This window comes from Sinohyriopsis cumingii, chromosome 12, assembly GCF_028554795.1.
Source record: "Sinohyriopsis cumingii isolate HCF-2022 chromosome 12, ASM2855479v2, whole genome shotgun sequence".
NCBI classification, from domain to species: Eukaryota; Metazoa; Mollusca; class Bivalvia; order Unionida; family Unionidae; genus Sinohyriopsis; species Sinohyriopsis cumingii.
In genome coordinates this window covers 63,923,716-63,945,239 of record NC_142972.1, presented here as the reverse complement: position 1 = coordinate 63,945,239, position 21,524 = coordinate 63,923,716, and the positions used below count along the sequence as shown (strand labels likewise).

The window sequence follows — 21,524 nt, the reverse complement described above, 5'->3', positions numbered from 1 at the left end:
TGTTTCGCTCTCAGATAAGTTTCAGATATGCTGCAATTATTGGTTGGATTACAATATCAGAACTGTTTACAGTGTTCAGTACGATAAAGTACGCGATATATAATGTTGAACTATTAAAAAGTTTGAACTTGATCTTTGAAGGTGACTATATTTGATTGCTTTTCCCTCCAAGTTTTAGCACAACTGTGACAAGGATATATCTCAGTTTGTATCATAATGTATTAAATACAAATATCAAAGATGATTTTCCTAAATGTTTACCTAGAACAAGTAACGTAAATTATCTTTCAATGTAGAACATGTAAACATTCAATACAAAACTTAACACAAATATGTATATTGAGAATTGATTAAGAGACCCCCTGCTAGTAAATAAATAAATAATTGTTTGCATCTGATCAACTGAGCACAATTAAAATAGCACTGTCCTTATCTTTTAATTTTAACGTATATTGTACCTAATACGTAAAAATGCGATAGTAGTATAGTATGATGATTGGGAATGTCCTGTCATCACGAATTGGTGTGTGATAAAATTATGTCGAAAAAAACTGTTAGTTGTGCTTTTAATATAGATGTTTTGTTTGATAAGAAGCGACTTATTTAAATTAAATGGTGGAACCACTTTGTACAAAGTAAGAAATATCAGTGGATAATTTAGCATAGTATAAAACTCATGCGGATAATATGTTTTATTTCTAGCTAAAACGCACAAGTACGCCATATCATGAGTGTGCTTACTTTGGATTTACTTATTATAAACGTAATGAAACCCTTAGTTGTTTTATTTCGCTTAAGATGCATGGGTTTATACTTACGTTTCAATTTATTAATTTACTAATTTTGCTCCGCCACATGGTATTTAGCCATGTTCATACATAACTGCGAAACATAATGATTTAGGTGACATGAACATACATGCATTGCTGGAAATAAATATTACATGATTCGTGAAGAAATAAGTCAATTCTGGTTTTCATTGTACAAAATTAATAAACGCTACTATGTGCAACATATCTCCTTTTCATAGTTTCAGCTGTTCGCTGAGGTTATGTATCATTAATATGTAGATGACATAACTAATAACATACTGTCCAAACCTATTAATTAATGAGTGTACCGCTTATCTAGTAGGCAAGAAGACATACCAGAAACAACAATTTCAAATTCCTCTGTCATGTTCTGCAACTCTGTCTTAATGGTTTGTAACTCCTCCTCATAGCGTGGGAACCTCATTTCTATCACCTCATCCATATTCGTCTTTAACGATTCATCCTGAACATTTGTAATTACGTCAGAGTAAAGTTGCAGCAGTTTTGTCTTTAAACTTTTGTACCTCTGTACTGTTTTATTAAGTACAGCTTTAATCTGCAGTGAAACAAAGTTTAAAATATTGAGTTGTATTTGCGATGCTTGCTTTTGCTCAAGATCGTACACAATATGAAGATATTGAATTGTATACTGTATTATTCAATGGTACCGCGAACAAAATAAGCAGATGATTTCACTGTTATTGACGTCTCTGCATAGGCAACACCACACGTCCGAGCATGGTGATGAAACAGCGAATTTCGAATTTCCAGACTCAGATCGTGTACTGGTAATTGGTCTTACTATATCAGGTAAGACTTCACCTATTGCTTAATATGATTCTAAGATTGCTGAAGTGAGATCTGTTGTGCGTAATTGCGCGATCAGCTGATGATCACCATTAGCATGAAAATGCTGGTGTTACCATAATTTTACCCTTTGGATTCACTGACACAAATATTCGAATCCACTCCCGATGTTATAGTGAGTAATCGGCAAAGGCGGTTTATACCAATTTGCCGCAAATTACCAAAAATGCCTCATATGGAAGGAGAAACTTGAGACTTAGATGTATCTTGTACTTTCAATTCTATTTTTAATTGATTGTGATCTCTTGCTGCGTATGAGTAAGACTGGAGGTTTGTCTTGATTTAATCCACTAACACAGACACACCCATGTCGAATGATGTCAGAAATGCAATAATTATTTTCTTGACGGCTTTGCCACCCCTGTCTAAATTTACTTCCCATTGGCAGAGTTGTAATCGTTGTTTCTGACGATCTCTGCTGGGCCGTCTCGTTACTTATTTTACTGTCTGAATGCGGCATGGATTATGTCGATGGTTATGTAACGGTAAATGCCTTTTAATGATAATGCTAGTGGTATTTAATCCCCGTATTCTATCTAAACTCGACTGACCTGCCTGCTAGCGCAGTTGTTTTAATTGATCCACAGCAGCGCTTTTGCAACTATTTACAACTCACATCACATCTAGTTCTAGCGCAGTTGTTTTAATTGATCCACAGCAGCGCTTTTGCAACTATTTACAACTCACATCACATCTAGTTTAGCGACTGTTGCAACGTGCTATCATCAGGTTATCACAAATCCAAGTAATATATTATGTAATTTTCTCATGTACACAATCATTTTTTTGCACATCCAAGTACGAATCTTTATTGTTTTTGTAACATATCAGGTCAAATACTAACAACTACAGTTGTGTTATCAAGATTTATCGCCGCAAATCAACAATTTGTCCAACTTCATCTACAAGGGAACATCTAATATGTGACACATGATTATTATAGCACTGCAGATACACATGTACTGCGGGAGCGTTCAACCACATACATCTGAGATAAAAGATGTGTGTGAGCTCATGGACACTTATATAAATGTTAGAATCTTTTCCAGTCAACATCACAATTTGTTGCCGAATATATTCATTGATTGATCATATGTCGTACACGGTGTGGTGTGTGTCTGTGTGTGTGTTTGTTTCTGTGTGTGTGCGTTAAATTGTATGAAAATTACTAGCCAGTGTCGGCTAGAAGCACAAATGAATGGTTCATGGGCAGACCACCAAAAGGTTGGGGTCGGATACTAGGCTAACTGTAATACAGTCGCAACGATAACAGTGCAATTTCAAGTGTGCCTGAATCACCAGCAGTCACAGGTCATCTCCTTTTTATGGTGTATATTGTTTTAGTAACTGTTGTACAAGTTCTTTTATAAGCTAGATTGTTCGTCTTCTTCTTGTTCCTGTGTATGTTTTGGTGTTACTGTTTGAAGTGCAGGTGCAGGCTGTTCTTGGTTTTGTTTGTTGATATTTTTGAAAGTATTTTTTCCGTGTAACGTTTGCTGGTGCAGACTTTTGATTTCATTGATGCGCGGCTGCTTGATCGGAATATTATTCTAAATCAGTTATATCAGATAATGCTTGTCGATCCAAATATCCTTCAGTCACAGAATAATAAGTTAGTGGATATACACGATATTCTTTTGCCGCGGTAGTTTACGGACTGGTTGCTATTATCCTGTCTCATGCAGGACTCCCAATCAATTTTGTACGGCTTGAAGAATTCCATCTGGAATTTTCTTCCGATTCAATCATGTATCTTATTATAAGAATAGCAATAATTAAACCCTTTGGCAGAGTTGTGTAGTGTCACTAAATTACATTTATGCCCACTTGTCTAAAATCTTCTTTTTGTCCTTTGATTGTTCTTTTATCGCTAAATCTGTCCAGCTGGGGATATATTAATACCAGCTCTGAAGGTTTCTCTGTTCATCCACTGGCGACCTTCTTCATTACAATTTTGATTTGGTGTATTCATCAGCGACCTGTATTTGGGTGGTGGTGGAGAAATTGATTCTTCAGTTTATCCGACGTCTTTGTTCTTGACCTCTGCCACTATATCTGTTAAGCGTGTAATATCCTCTGCAGTTGTTTGTGTTGCTTTTTTTGATAGCCTTGGTACGTATAGTTTTTTCACGAATTTGTCCTGGTACTCCCTTTATACTAGAAAGTGTTGAAACTTGTTGTGCTGTAGCCTTTGTAACCATTGTTAATGTCCTCGGTACACTCGGTGATTTGTTTTGTGGGTCAATCCAACAGTGTATATGTTTATTCTATCCCTGCCGTGAGATTTTATAGTGCACTTTGTCTCTATTGTCACATATCTTTGACACTTTGTTAAGGCCTTCTATCACATCACGAATCAATTCGAGGTGTTGGTAAGCATTTTCACGGCATCGCTTTCCACACTATTCTATGTTATCACTGCCATAAAAGTTTTATATAATTGGTGTTGGATTATTAAACTGGCAATTCCAAACCAGCTCGATATTTACCCCCTCGACAACAAGTTCAAGTCTAATCAATAATGAAAGAACTATACGGGTCCGGTAATCCAAACAAACATGTCAGGAAATTCCTTCAGCATTTGGTCTGCGGCAGACTAAATCCCATGAATATTTCCAAGACCATGCTCATCAATGCTAGGAAATATCATTATCACGTTACATTAGTCAATGAACACCTTTGATACATGTGCATATCGCTGAGTCAAATCAATGTGTTCTATGCCGACCCCGTGAAAATTTATGTGAGCGATTGGCTTGATTTTCAAGCATCACATTGTCGCACACCGCAATGTTATTTTGTCTGCATCCAAATCTTAATGGTAGATTATTATAAAATAGTAGCAAATAGTTAAAAATAAATCAACGGAGGCGTTGTTACCGCTTTGCAACGATCTTTTATTACTCATTATCTTAAAAAAAAAAACACATTAAAGAATAGCTGATCATCAGCTAATGCCAAAATGACGTACATCCTATCCCGGTTAATCTGTCGCAACCATATGTATAAACATTGTTCTTTTCCGGATCCAGTAGGTCCATTTATTAATGCACGAAATGAGTTTGAGAACATTGTTCAGTCATCAGGTCTGAACTGTATAGATGCTGTTTGCGCAGAAAGTCAGTGACGGACAAATCTTTGCTCATGTCAAGAATATCTGAGAATTTTCTTTTGTGTGAAGACATTGAATAATTGTATGTCGTATAATATGATCATGTATTTATAACGTGTGCGATGTCACGCAAAATTTGCCTAACGCAAATCCAAATTGAGTTCAAACACGTAATGGACTTTTCAGCGATTACGAGAACATGTTTTCGATATGGTGCAAAACATTTCACAATTACATAGAAAGCCGAAAACGATTTTGCATTAGCAAAGTCACAAGAGACACGTTGTAGTAAATATGCTGTGAAAATCATCATCCTGGTTGTAATTAATTTAGATCTGGTAAACGGTTTGACCCTTATAGCCATTCAAGAATGGATGAAACACCTATCATTGTTGCATGTTACATGATATTCCTATAAAGCATCTAATGGTATCCCTTGATCTGATTCTTTCCTTGAATGCGATTAATCCAACATAGGGAGACATACTCGCATGATGGATCGTCGGAGTATGAATAAGAAGCAAGGTTGCTTCATCGGTAAAACCATTGTTTAAATGTAAAAGTTATACCAATGATAAACAATAAAAACAAAAATGGACACAAAAGCCGGACACCATCCTACAGTCCGCGTGTATACATGAGAGGTGAAGCCGCTGTGGAGCAATTAGTCACTGTAGCCAAACATGGTTGGCCAAACGAGCGCTGTGGCAATTCTTATTTACCAGTATCAATAAAAAAAATTTAAGAGGGATGTGCAAACATCTAATGAAATTCATCGAGCAGATTTTATACTTATTCTACACAATCGTGTCTACATCGACAAGGCCAATTGTGCATATTTAAATACGTGTTAGCCATTGTCAATGTGGCTAGAAGATTCAAAGAAGAAGTGCCGTTGACATCACAGTATCCTGCGTTGTAGTCGATGCACTCGAGCGAATTGGTAAGATTGCTACTCACATTGCCAGGGTTGTTACAAGATAATTAGCGCAAATGAATGTTCGGGCGTTTGCTTGTGATGCTGACCAAACACCAAGTGCATTTACGTGTCAGACATTTTAGTTTACATTGGGACCTGACCATAGTTGGGTGATTTAATCGTACTCGATCTTCTATAAGCACTAGAATTGTAAATAAGGCTCTAGTGGCCTTGGAGGCACGTTTGTAAGGTATTTGTATGCACATGGAGATTTAAAAGTTGGATAACAATGTAGTTCTAATGACCCAGTTTGGTCATTGTATGTATTCACAATTTTGGAACGAGTGACACCGCAAGACAGATTGGGGATATCTTCACTTGGTGGGCCAAAACCTCCTCTGCATGTGTGAGAGAGGAATTGCAGGTTGTAACAGGAAATGCTGGTCTACCAACAGGATATGTTGTTACTGTATGGCTTAACGCAATTTTACAGCACAGGATATACTTTACATGGCGGCCGGTGTAACTGGTGGAGGAAGAACCATGGGAAACCCCCACGAGAAGGTACTGGCAGGCTTTCTCACGCACCTACCTTAGCCAAGCCTGAACCGTGATATGTGTTGGCACGTTGATGCATTGCACTTACCAGTATCTATCATAAGCTGGTTACCAATAACATGATGATCAAACGCTTGAGTGAAAATTCCATCGGAGATGATCCATTGCTTGGTACCGAGCGGGGACAAACTCAACTTGATGCATCGGTATACACCATTACGATGTTTCTTGGTTCCGCTGGGAGTTGCAATGTGTGTGAGGTCACTTCATCAGGAAGACATTATATTTAAAGTTCGTGTTTGAAATATTTCTGCACAATCATCTTCGGAACACCTTTGGCATTTTTAATATTGTCGGTCCCGAAACACATTATATAATATTTTAAGTAGCTGTCCACGTACACGCAATTAGTTTGTTCGTTTTTAGACTTTTGAACCATCTTTGCATCGACGTTACCAAAAAAAAAAAGATCTTTCAGATTATCGTTGGTATCAAACACGCTGACGAAACATGTTTGTGCCATATCCGGTGATTATATGCATCAACAACATGTGACTGTCGTTACTGTATACTATCTTAACCCAGTTCTGATAAAATGATTCGATCTTGTCAAGTGTAATACGGACAAGCCTACACAGATCGGGTTTGTCAATTTGAGTTTTGATTTTTGACTGTGAAAAGCAATGAGTCACCATCAAATACAACCTTTGGATTTAATGGCAATGTCTTCTATTAGCCTTCCAAGCTTTTATTGCACTATGAAGGACAAGATCTACCATGATATGTTTGTGCATACTATCCATGGCTTTCCTGAACATGGCATTGTTTTTGAGTTTGTAAAATTCCTTCTCAAAGTCATTATAGGTCCGTATTCATCTGAATGTATAGGGCCATCCAAGCGTGCTGACGTGGTCCAAGCACTCGATCGATCTTGGTATACACATTCTCAATAGCAAGAACAACTGCATACTTATCACCTGCAGTACATATTTGTATTTGGTCCTAAGAAGTACCATCAATGTAGTGCATTCAGTGTATTTGCGTTCGGATTTATCAACGATCGAGCTCTGATTCGGGGATAACCGTGTACCTGGTACCGACAGCGCCTCAGTGGCCATCAAATAATCGTTGTGAGCCTATTTCAAATCCTCTAGATATTCAAGAACAACTTTAAAGAAGTGTACGTGGTAACTGTTATTGTTTTGATCGTGCATATGTTTATGTAGATCAATGTACGCATGATCGGTCTACTGTAATTCACTAAACGAAAGTGGTTGCATTGTGGCCCATCCATACAGATTATGTTTCTACAGGTAAATTATGCAAATGCTGGGGTCATTGGAGTCCCATCCATCCACGTTTGTGTTATTGGCACGAAGTAATCTATGACTTTGACTTGGACATTACATGACGAATTGATCGTTTGATAAACATTTACATATCAATGTCAGTGAGCAATTACTGCTCAATTTTGATTTTGAGCAACAATGCACTCCAACCTATACCCGGCAACGTGAAATAACACGTCCATGTCACTGTCACGAAATTTCTCAAATTCACCAGCAAGCAATAACACATCCGTATGCTTAAGCAGTTGCCAAGATTTTCGAACTCGGGTATTGACCAAACTTTCTTCGATTGTTCGTAACATTCTTCAGAAATACCTTGACGCGACAACGGTGAATAAAACGAATTTAATCGGTGGCAACTACGTTTCAGAAAATGTGTCCCATTCGTTTTAATCGTAGGTATTCAAAAAATTGTTTTCATCAAAAGGTCTGTATTGGTCGGACAGTATATGCGCGAGTATCTGCAAGTTTTCCGCCGTGAGACTGCTTGCTAAATTGCCCATGGATGAAAGCAGAAATTGTACCAAATCGATGATCTGCAATTATCTCATCCGAAACGTCATGTATTCTTGCCGTGTGTTTGGGGATCACACTTATCGGTAAGTTTGATGCAGTGGTTACTAATTGCCTTACTACTTGGATTTCGGTTATGTTGGGGTATGTTCTCAACTTCATATGATATGGGGTTCGATCCCCGGCCGAGTCATACCAGAGACTTAAAAAATGGTACAAACAGCTGCCTCGCTTGGCGTTCAGCATTTAGAGGTTAGTGTTAGGACTGGTCGGCCTGGTGTCAGGATAATGTGACTGGGTGGGACATCATGCTACATGTCTGCGGCATGATGTTAAATGCATGCATAAAACGTGTTCATGTAAATAGATAAGCAACATTCCTTATTCATACCTAATACGATATCAGTTATGCTTCTTCTTCCTTTCACTCAGCAACAACATCATGGATCTTTTTTTACACGTGAATACATTATCATTGATAGCTGGGTTAAATGTTTCAAATTGCTTCAGTGTGACTTTAGTAACCTTCGCCGGAAACTCGATATCACTAAAGATGAGTTTACCCAGGAGTCGCCGGTATTCTCTTTGTTGTCACTAATAAGATATAACGCCGACAAAATTATTTCTTGTCTTCACAACATATGTTGTCAACGTTTTTTACGTTTATAACTGACCGTGATGGTACCAAGTTTGGTGCTGATATCTAATTGGATCCGCTGAAGTAATACGGTGACAGATGGACCACGACTTGCACAAGTCTTTCGATAGCCCAACCATCACTGAATATAGCAATAACATGAATTTCATAGGCTGTCATATGGACCCAATAATGACAAACATCTTGCAAATTTCGTCCACATCTTTGGGTGGTTTAAATGTCAGGATAATGTTTGATAACTTTCTCATACACTCGCACTTCCACTCATTTGCATAGACGTAAATTGCTCTGCACAATTGGTGACGATGGGTGAGTTATGATGGCATTCTTATATTCATGACCCAAATAATTTGCTTTATTGGCCTGCTTCTGAACATATTGTTCAATAACCTAATAAATTAAGTCATTCGCTTCAGACTTAGTGGGCAAGTTAAGTTTCGGTTGATGGTGTACTCTTTTATGTGTTATATTCATTATAATCTTTATAGTTTTGTTTGTCTCAAATATCTGCAAAACGTCATTTCGTTCTATTTGTAAAGTTACTATCAGGTTAACCAATTTGTCGGTATGCTCTGATTTTCTTTTGGAGAATGTGTACATGATCATCTATGTTTCTCAAAAAAACATGTATGATGCATTCAAAAGATATAACGTTCTATATGTATCAGTTACTGAAATCATTGGGCTTGTTTTTTGCCACTGTTTGTAATGTCCGTAAAAATTTCCACCGCTGATTAAATGGACACAAACAATTGCTGCATGATGATACTAAAATGGCCACAAAAGAGCAACAGAGGAAGAAGTGTCAGCGCTGACGGCAACATAAGAAGAGTCAAGTTCGTAAGATAGCTAATATGATATTTTAAAAAGCAGCCATATAAACCGCAGCGACTATTAGATACTTGCCGCAGACGATTTAGGTGGTCAAATAGGTCGTTGGAGAAGTTAAAAATGTGACAATGGATCAATTCGTCAACGATTTAATTGAAAAGATGCAACCACCACTAGGTTACCTTTCGGTGATGAGAACAACAAAGCTACATTTTAATGAATACAATCAATATTGAAGCTTTGACAATCCCATAAGTAAAGTCATTTTTATACATCCATGCTGAGGACATCTTGCGATCGAAAATCCAACACATGCTATGGAAAAAGTATGGACCAAGTGAGTATACAGAAAAATTACCGGGTTTAAACAATCCTCTGGTCAGCTGGTTAAGTTATATTAAAACATCCTTCTTTTGGCTAAATTTGGAGAACCTAATGAAGCATATGAAGGGATTAAAGATTTGATGAAAATCATATATGAGGTAAATGAATCTTCTATACCGAATCAAGCCATCACCAGCCCCTGAAACAAGGGAAGCAAAGTTTGCATTTTCACCAAAACCTGAATACTGTGAGCCAACTATAGAGACATACACGGATCAAGCATATGTCGAAGAACTACTACACCAAGCTTTATGTTTTCGATTTTTCTAGAAATGCTAAAAGAACAAAAAAAAAAGATCCGCACATCCACACTTCAAAGCGACGTATTAACGTTTCCATTATCAGCGAAACTTGCACAAAATAACTTACATCTCCTTCTGCAAAAATACAAGAACAATTCGAAATATGGTACGAGCAACATCATGCATCCGACATTTGCTCAATTGAATAATATTCTAAATGGGTAACAGAAGAAATAAATGGGTATCGGCTACTAACAAAGCTAAGACCTGCTCACTGACACCAAACAAACCTGCTTAAACCATACTAGGGTAACACCCAAAACAACAAAAAGGCTTGCGTGGTCTGTGTGAACTCTAAGGACCCCGCGGATTGAATGGAAACACTTGTGGGATAAGTTCAAACGGGAAAGAAGGCACCTGAAGTCATTAATAAGGTCAGGTCAATCTGTCATCGATTAGTCACTAAGGACCTCAAGGGAAGAGATTCGTCTTGCTCTCTGATAAATGTATTTGTGAATACATCGAATGAAGCTGGTACACCGATAATGAGTTTTGAAATGGGTGAGATACATCGAATGAAGCTGGTACACCGATAATGAGTTTTGAAATGGGTGAGACACTCCGCGTCTTAATAAAACATATGCTGCAATCCGACAGGTTGTTGTGCATACAACCCAGAACGTTATCGCGATGATTACAATCTCATCAATAAAACCATGTCCTTTTCTGCACGCCTGTGAATCAAACTGACTTGGGATCTCACTAGCATGACTGAAAGTTTATCACTACTTATTCTTATATCCGATCACAATCGTTTGGTGGTCAGTCGGCGCTTGCAACATGAAATGGATCGAAGAAGAAATTTTTACGAAGAATCAATTTGGTTACCGGCAATTATTCTGAAATTTCCATAAGCGCCAATGAGTCCACACTTAGTTCCGTCATCGCAATAGAATATGCAGGGTGGTCAATACGATTAGTTTTAATGACCTGTCAGATGTTAAGCGATCTGTATGAGTGGAAAATGTTGCTTTGATATTGATTACGCCAGCAACACCTGTATACCTTCCTTGTCATAATAATCGGGTGACACATTAATTATATCACTGTAAATCAAGGCGGACATATTAGTGATCTGCGCTGTGCAATATTGATGATACAACCCGTTGGCGCAACACATTTATGTAACTGGTCTCCACAACGTTGTTCGTAGATTGTTTAAAGGCGCATCAAAACACTTTGGCCTTGTGTGGTGCACCAACAGCTAAACAAGTTGCAGCGCGAGTCGTTCAGAGAATCAAAAATGCTGCTGTTGTTTGGATGAAACAACTGGGATCAAAGGCGGCATAATTGTTTTTAGATGTACTACGGTTATTAGCGAATCGAGCCCCATAATAAACGGTTAAACTGCCGTCCAATGAATATATGCCTTTAGCGGTTAGTGTAATCATTAATGAATCCTCTCAATAACGATCCTCATATTCAGTGCTTGTAAGTCTGGCAACGGAGAATGGATCGTTGTTGAAGACGTGAGTTGTGTCTTGCTTAAAATCAATTATGTATAAAGAATGGCTAATCTTATTTTGCATTTGACTTGGATGAGCCTGTGTTAACGGATCAAAGTAAAATAGATTTTCATTATTATTAATAGACGCGATTCCATTATACCAGAACTACATGTGTCGGACATGTTTAGATTTATGTTAGATGTGAGGCATTCTGGAGAACTGAGTGAAAACAGACACAAGCCGATGATACTAACAACGGTTGTGATGTTCAAGTGGGAATTGTCAATACTCTTATTGTGATGCTTTTTAGCAGTACAAGTTATTTCATTAATGGAAAGATAATCGAATGCATTCTTAACAACGTTGATTTTGTCACAACAACTATTGGACTTGCGAATATACAGCGATCATTACATGATAACAGGGGGCCCAACAATAACGTTTATTAAAGATGCACCTAATGATTCATATCATAAATCATTCAAAATTCTTATTGCTGGTCGTGATACTTGTGAACCGCAAGCTGCTGATAACACCAAATTGGTACAGAAAGCAGTGGCTATATTTTTTCTGATATAGTAATCTGTATTAAATATGAGTTTGAATTTCAAAGAGGCATATATACGCGGTGTCTGGTTTTAAAGCTAAGCTTTTTTAGCATATTCAAAACATCTATTATGTTTTTCGACTTATGATCAGACTTCTCATGTCGATGTAGTATTCATAAAACTGCAGCAATTCGCAAAATGGATAAGCCGTGGTGTGATTTTCAATTAAGCATAATTGTAAAAAATATAGACAAAAAACGCAACGGTGCTCTTAATTATAACCAGGCAATCCATTGGAATAATGTTAAACAAATCGAAAAAAAGTAAACAAAAATTATCATTATGTGGACAATCTGGATGTGTATCTCTCCATTTGTGAGACAAAAGATCTAAAAACAGCTTGGACAAATTATATTCTACCGCGCCACACGCATGCGGGTAGAATTAAGAATGTTTCGTTTGCATCTACAATAAAAAAGAAAATACTTACTTATGAAATAAATATTTTACTTAGACTCATGGTATATATTAGAGATTACCTAACGGCATCAGCCAGGCTTTAGCAGCACCATTATAAGCTGGTTTTACAATTTTGTTACATGAAATGAAATCTCGTAATACGTGGAAAAGTGTCACCTGTCCTTCGCAATTGTTAACGTTGTTCTAGGTAAAAGTGTTTATTATAAACCAATATCTATACTTAGATGGCTTGCCAAACTTACTTACACATGCTGTGAGACGTATTTTCATTAAATGAAGATGGATGAAAGTTAATTCCGGTCACTCCGATATCTTTCAAATTAGCAAACTATATCGTGATATATGTAATGCGTTGTAAATAGTTTAATATTATGGATTTCGATTTTGTGATTTATGAAAAACATTTTACATTGGCCTAAAACGGTGGAGGCAATGACGGACTTAAAAAGGATACTCTGTAAATTTAACATAGAAATATGAATATGTACCAGATGGAAGCCTTTACATGTGTTTTTGAGTGAACGATATTTGTGCACACACGGACCGGCACTGACAAATTGCGTAGCTATCAGTCCATTGAAATTGTGTCCTCACCTTGTCTATATCATTTAGGAAAAATGTTCAAATATAAGCAAAATAGTTTTAACTTAATGCAGTGACTTGCCGCCGCATCCAATGAAATTCACAGATGTTAGCACATACGTATATGCGCAGTACGCCAAGGTATAGATAGGGATATCACACCGGAACCTTGGTTAGCGAAGATGTCTCCCTATCATCCAATCATTTTCAATATTCAGTTTTACTAATCCTTTCTTATATTGGAATATATTACAATAAGTGTATAATGCAGGGCGAGAGCTAATTCAGTTACTTGAACTTGTGACTCATATTATTATATCATATTGTGATATCTAAATATGTTGAAACTATAAGCATAGTGCTTTCATTCATGTGTTTGTCCATTAGATTTCCACGTTCCAAACGTCCTCATTGTTTAAATTCAATATACCTTATACTTTATTTTTTATCACATACATTGGTATCCTCAAGTTTCCAAACGTCGCGAATATATCCTAATCATTCAGATGAAATATATCAGCACTAACATAATAATAGTTTATTTGCTTAATCAGTATTTATCAGAGCTTATTTACAACGATATTTTTCTCCTTTTCTTTTCTATCATTTCCATCATATGACTGGAATGAGCTATCCGGTACAGTTACAATTGTTTATTATTGCCTTGGTATTATACAATTATTGCTAACGTTTTATGGCATACATAATTCTGAATGCAGTGTTGTTTTGATATTTTCTACATTTTGCTATTTTTCCATGTTTTGTTAAAGGCCAAGAATAAGGTTGGGTGAAAACCGATATGGTCCCACAATTTAGCCATAAATTAAGGTTGCTATAACAGTCTTTGCTTTTATGTCAAGATTAATTTCCAAATATATTTGAAATACAAACAAGCAGATGGCCCTATTCATTTTTCATACACGATTGCATTTATTTTTAGCCCAGGGAGGCTAATAGGTCCACGTACTATCAATATGTAATAAATTGAATATCAGCATATCCTTAAATTCAGAAGTTTAGGTCTTGGAATTGGATGAATGTTATGCTTCTACAAAAAAATACTAAATGCTCAGTTCATAAATATACTGAAGACATTTTTATTTGATATTGTTTTCCTGCTCGATTTATAACACAATTACGTCTTTGCATTTCTGTGTGTTACGTGGAGTCATCTATCTGCAGCTTTGTGTAATCAGATCAAGTCGTAGTGGATGAGCTGGTACATTGGATGGTGTTTGATTACAAACTGTGGGGGATCAACATGTTTTGACTAAGGATTTGCCAAAAGGGAAGGTTCTTGGAGGATCTCTAGTCAGATTGGGATGAGCTGATATTCATGAAGTAGCTTCTTACCCATTAACCGGGAGCTTTGGAATTGGAATTTCTTGCCATTGACTGAATGTCACGAGATAAATATCAACATCTGTGCTGACAGACATTAGTTGGATGTTATCGGATTTTACACCATTCCTCAGCAAACGAGAGGCAGCTATTACATTTGGTATCAGAAGACCAACATATATTAATCGATTGAATTATCAAGTCAAAATTGCCGCTGTGTAGACTTGCTTCATCTGGTTCTTTTCTTTGCTTAGGTCATCGATATTAATAAAGTTACTCATTAAATATGTCATTCAAATTAGTATTCAATTTGACCAAGATAGTAATATTAATCTGTACTCTTTTGTTTTCGTGATGTGTATTATGCCCATTTAATCAAATGCATTGTCACTGAAATGTTTACTAATTACTTTTTGAATGTTACTTCAACTACAGTAATTGTTAATTACTGTTTATATGCTTTTCCTGGTCCTTTTTCGTATATTGTACCAATATTTTAATCAAATCTAAAAGCCTAATTATATGTAACCTAAATCTGATTCACTTAAATAGTAGTAAATAGCAGAGGGTGGTTTTGGTCGCTTGAAAAAATGCAGTCATGAATCATCAAAAGGAATGGAACCTATTTATGATGACCCTTCTAGTGAACGTACTCCAGCAGTACAAGACATAACAAAATTGATGAATACCAAAATAGGGATCAACATTTTTTAGTAAATGAAAAAGAGGTATTGTAGGTAATTCTACTATAAAACCTTACTTTATGTTATAAATGAATTGGCAATAATGAAAAATCAATTTTCTGTACGGTAAACTGTAAATTCATGATCAAATATTCTGTTAGAAATAAACTAGATTTCTTAAAAGCTAATTTACTTGGATTGGCAATTACCCCTCCCCCATATTTGTAGTTTAACACTACATTTAAGAAACAACGCTTAAGTACATTTTTGGAATCATTTAGGTTGGAGAAACACGACTATTATTAAAATAGTGATAAGATAAAATGAACTGAAACAAATATAAATTATTACGTTTGAATATTATACATTTAGTCAGCAGATAACGCATAGTGTTGCTGAACTATATTTGTTGGAATATTTGAATGATATAACATAGCTTGCAAATTTAAATAAGGGTAAGGGTAATATTAATTAAACTAAATAACACCTAGAAAAATACATGACTAGAGAATTCTATAATAACCTACAATACTGCCATTCGTCTTGAAGATTTTGTTGGGTATCAAAATATGCCTTGATCCCCAGCTGCGTAATCCTAACAATTGACTCTAGAAATATTTTTATTGACCTGGTTAAATATGAATCATAATCATATTCTACTAAAATGAAATATGAAAAATATTTTCTTCATACATCTCGAGCAATACATTAAGACGCGACAATATATTTTTATTGTTAGTTTCCTGTACCATTTATTGTGAATATAGTTCTACTCCAAATGTACAAAAATGATTTGAAATCGGGAGTGAGATGTCATACCATTTTGTTCATTGAATCAACCCTCTGTCCACTGAACAAACTCTGCTTTAGGTTATGTTTGTCGTCTTGAAGTGATGATGTGCTATTCATGTTCAAGCTCTGCATTAATTGTCCTACCTCAATGTAATTCATTTGATCAATTAAAGTTGCCTCGGGACGGATGAAGTCTGAATTTTGCTGCAGGAAGAAAATGTGAATGTTCATCTTACAAATCTAGAAACTCATCCAATGGTCAATCATATATATATATATATATATATATATATATATATATATATATATATATACACAAAAAGCCTTTGAGCGTTTTAACCAATGATAGTGCTGTATACAATGTACAGAAGTTGAATTATTGATTTTTCTTAAATACATGGATTTTCTTTTTTACTATAATAGTCCTAGCCAATTTCATTCATGAAAAGGATTACTAAGATTTCTGATCAGCTCTTCCTTTTTCATTAAATATACCCACTAGGTTAATAGATGTGACAAAATTACGAGCTATGTTAGAAGCCAATGAATTTAATTTATAAAAGAACTTTCCATATTTGTACAAAGTCAAAGATAAAATGAACCCTATATCTGAAATATGGAATCGCTCTCATTTACTATTGTACATTTTAGTACTGTATACAAATGTCATCAGATAAAGGGAGATACTTTTCACTATTGTCAGGCTAATGCAGTCTATACAAATTCATTACGAAGAAATGTTATGTATGCCTGTTTGTAGATTATGGGTGTTTGGTTGTCAATTAGTCCGGGTTTCCTCTGACCCTTGCCATCCCATTTTTAATATTTGGACATATATGTTGGGTATAGGGTCAGAGTCCAATCCGTATCGAAAAGGTGGAATTCGTCGGCACCATTTGGTGTCGGCATGGGGTAGCAGCTTAATAACCGGCCGACCCAACTTGAACGACCTTTCCTTGAAATATACCTGCATGAAAGCGATAGGAATATAATTTATTTTTCAGAAATTGCGATCATAGCATTCGTTCTGTCTTTAATCCGCTGACAGACGAGACGAAAATACAACGTTGCTGAAATGTGACACGAATTTGGCCATTTGCATGCCTAGTCACGTTACTACACAACTCGCGCAACCAACATGTCAATTACATCAGATATCATATTGCCACGTAATATCAACAATACACAATATTCTAGTGTTGCTATAGAAAAACAAATCGAACATATAAATGAAAGTCGCCTATTTTTTTTTTATAGAAAACTGTAAACACATAAACTTCTCAATATATTGATTTTGAAAACAACGACAGAAAATCTGTAAATGGTGCAGCAATTTGAAGAAAACCAGATTCACTACGCAGAAAACACATGTCAATGTAGTAGTCACGTGACATAAAAAATAAAAACAACCTTGCTGACACGAGCTCGGTACTTCAAAATGATTTTTCCACCCTGAAATACCGACAGGTTTCTGGTCGTAGTTCCCAGACTAAATATGTTGAGAATTATGTGTGCATTATATTTATTTACAAACATTAAGTGACCTATACAATATGTCCAAATTCTATGGAAAACAAACTTTGGAAATTGTTTTGTCTATATCACGTTACTATATGACATATGTTGTCACTGACTTATTGGTTGCGAGATTTTTATAGTCATGTGACTCAGGATGCAACTGGCCAAATCCCGATAAAATTTCAGCAACGACGTACATTCGTCACCTCAGTCAGCGGATTAAAGACATGACGAATCCATTGCTCACAATTGTTGAGAAAATAAATCATATTCCTGTCGATTTCATGCAGATATATCTCTATGAAAGTTCGTTAAAGTTTGCTGGACCAGCTAGCAAGCGGCTTTTCCATACCGACACCAAATGGTGTCGGCGAGTTCCAACTTTTCGATAGGGAATGTACTCTGACCCTACACCCCAACATACATATATCAAAAATCGGGTGAAAAGGGACTAGTTGTCAACGTGTTACACAAAAATCACCGAGCATTTTTTTCTGGGGTGTGAAAAAATCGATTTGAATGGATAGTCAATCATAAAGACAATAATATGGGAGATATACGTCCTCTGTCATCTATGCTCATCTGTGCGGCTATTGCAAAGAACCATACAAATGTTCTTACTTACGTTGATCCCGTACTTGTGTGCAACATTCAAATGACTTTCAAAAATTGTCATGAATATGTTTAATTAAGTGTACCACCGTAATGATTTCTTTATTTATTCAGAATTCTATTCTTGACTTTTCGATATGTATAACATAACTTTATAAAACATTTTTCTTGTGTATGTCTAGCGGATATTTTAAAACGGCCACTATAAAATGACAAAACTATCATAAAGATAATGTCTAATCGATCTAACATATAAAAATGTATGGCTCAATACTAATGGTGAATTATAAAATTGGACTGTTTCTTCCAAGCGTTCACTGGTGTAAACATACTCTAAAACTATGTACACAAAACTGAAAATATTTGCATAGAATATTTAGCTTAAGTCCCATCCAAAGGCATTTGCTTGTTTGTAAACGAGCCAAACGGATATAAAAAGAGCTTTCGAGAACGTTTTGATGCATAAGTAGTACCTTTGGGAAGTATTACATAGTTTACACTTTGGAAGTTTATTTATGAGAATAACATATGTATCGATGTGATACATAAAGATTGATAAACGTGTCCATTTATACAGAAAGTCATTGATTTCTACTGAAGGCATGCATTATATTTGAAAATTGTACTACTGCTCTTTTTACAAATGTAAGTATCACCTTTTTCAAGCATTCCTCTATAACGTCACTCCCTTGTTCAACTTCATACTCCGTCTGTAGACACGTGTCGTCCCTAAAGCGTCCTGGTTTCTAAAAACAACAATATAATTAAAGATATAGTTGTTGAATAGGTTAATAGGTGCATTGATGGTTTAATATTATGATTTGCCACCTAATGAGGAACATACTTCTGTTTCATTAAGTCAACTATTTTCTTACAAAAATGTATACAACAAAATGTATGAATACTTATGCTTTCAGAATAATTTATACATCAAAATGTTACAATCAAATGTTGCGTCGGACTATCTTGCAATGCACATGCCAAATTATGTATGTTAATAGTAAGGCAATGGAGAGGTTTATAGTAAAAGTTCCGATTTTGTTTTATTAAGAGTTATTATTCCGTTGCGCAAGTACGTTAACATTAATGTTTCTCTTTTGCTAAGTAACATGATCAAAATACATCTGTTTTATACTTCCACTGAAAACATAGGAGACTGTAATGCAAATATGCGTTCACTCTATCTTTTCGACAGAACAGACTGTATTTTGCGTCTCCTTTCGCCCTGAACTCATGCTTGTTTTGTTTATTATACTTAATTTTATAACAACTTAACGATATCATACAAAAACATTATACCATAAATTCGTTACTCTTCCTCAATGGTGGAAATAACTAGAATAGAAATTGGTTATGCAGAAAAATAAACAGTGAATAATTAATGTATACTGCCCCTTTTTAGGTCTGTTAAGGCTAAATATTCATGTGCTGTTTCCAAACGTGTTTAACACCAAGCATAATAGATCAAATTGCTAAATATTACTAACAAATGTTGCATGTACTTCTGTATTCGGATGAGGTAGTTTTCATCTGAAATTTTGTATCGTCATGGTGTGTCCAAAAGTGTTTAAAGCTCACTGTTGCTGATAATGTCAAGCATAAGCACTAATGATATATTAAATTCTCGAAAATATGTTAATAACTTTGTATATACTGGTAATATTAGTTGCTTTTACCAATAAATTAAATACATTTGAGCGCTATTTATGGACTGACAAGAAAGGCTAGTCCTCAGATACAGTTTGTAGCAGTTTTAAGCCAATGATTATATACATTATTTTAATTGGCTAAAGAGCGTTGGCAGTTTGTTCAATGGGCTTTAATTGTATGTTAATGAGTAGACTCCAGATGTGTGTATTTCATGGTGAATTTGCTTTGTTCGATACAGGTCCCCCTCCCACAAGTACAACAATACAAGTTATCCTTAGATTAATTTTTACACTATGCCTGTATGATAATTGTTAAAGGTTGTGATGACAGTCTCAGACAAGTAATTGCGTTTAGGAAATTCTTAGAGAAATATATTAAAACAGTCTAATATCTGTAACAGAAATAAATGCAACAGGTGCATTCCGTTAAACTGATTATTTTATTAGGCAAACGTAACAGACATTGAAGCAGACTTCTATATACGTCACACCTGGCATATGAAACACATTAATTAACTATTTGCAGAATCAGACAAGAACTGTTTTCATTATTTGCTATTCGTAAAACAAGACAAAGAAAAGTGTCCATAGGACGCGGATGCCATCCTCCACTCTGGCTGAATTAGTAGAACAAAATGTAAAGAAGAGCAAACATTTCAACATGTTGGTATGGATGTATACATTCAAGCATGTACACACATTTGCAATAAATGAAACAAATACAAACATGAATCTCTATTTAGCATGTAAATTATGCATGGTTAGTGTCAGGGCAAATAATCAAGAGCTGTAAGGTGTTTACCCTAAATAAATGTGCGTATTATAGATACTCTAGAGTAGACCATGAAGGCGTGGCCCTATTGAAATATTGAATTGAAAATAAGAGCATGAATGTATGAACATACTTATGTGGCTTCATCAATATCTTCAATATTGCAGCAAAATTTATTAAAACTGTGTAAGTTGACGAAAATTCAAGAATTATAGTTCATAGAATATACAGGTAGGATCATTTTGGACTTAATCGCAAACAACTCAACATAGCATAAAGATAGAAATGCATGCACATTTTCACCTGGTGTAAATAATATCAACCTCGTTACAGGGCATTTGATCGAACGTTATTAAATCAATTGGCTTCATAAAATGATCGATTTCAATGCATGTAATATAATACTCATATAATTTTGTGTGCATCTTCAGCTCGGAGCGAACACAAAATTGTCATATAGCTTAATTGTACAAAAGACTGAAGACAACGCAGTGGGGCGCGATGTATTATATGCATCAGTTTACTTCATTAGCGTATGACATGTTCCACTGCAATACATAAAAGAGTATCGGGCTAGACGCATACGTCAGAATCCTAATATGTCGCCAAAGATGATAATTCTGGTAAAACGTTCTGAAACTTAATGACAGAGTAATATGGGTAAGTTGTCATTTTGTAAACAATGCATGTCAAATAGCATGGCAATATATCCAAAGCTGTGCAACATTTGCACACAGACTAGTTGATATTTATGATAATACACATTTTGTATCAAATTGAAATAAATGGAGAAA

General features: G+C 35.6%; 1 protein-coding gene across 2 annotated transcripts in view; it reads right to left on the bottom strand.

Annotated features, from left to right (window-relative positions):
* Positions 1-21,524, bottom strand: part of LOC149786593 (uncharacterized) — a 70,872-nt gene that overhangs the window by 34,172 nt on the left and 15,176 nt on the right. For both annotated transcript variants that reach the window (XM_089977094.1, XM_089977093.1), the window contains 3 exons: positions 18,966-19,055; positions 16,207-16,383; positions 1,149-1,368 (listed from right to left, as the gene is read on the bottom strand). In XM_089977094.1, the coding sequence (XP_089833220.1) occupies positions 1,149-1,368; positions 16,207-16,383; positions 18,966-19,055 (487 nt within the window). The remainder of the gene's footprint in view (positions 1-1,148; positions 1,369-16,206; positions 16,384-18,965; positions 19,056-21,524) is intronic.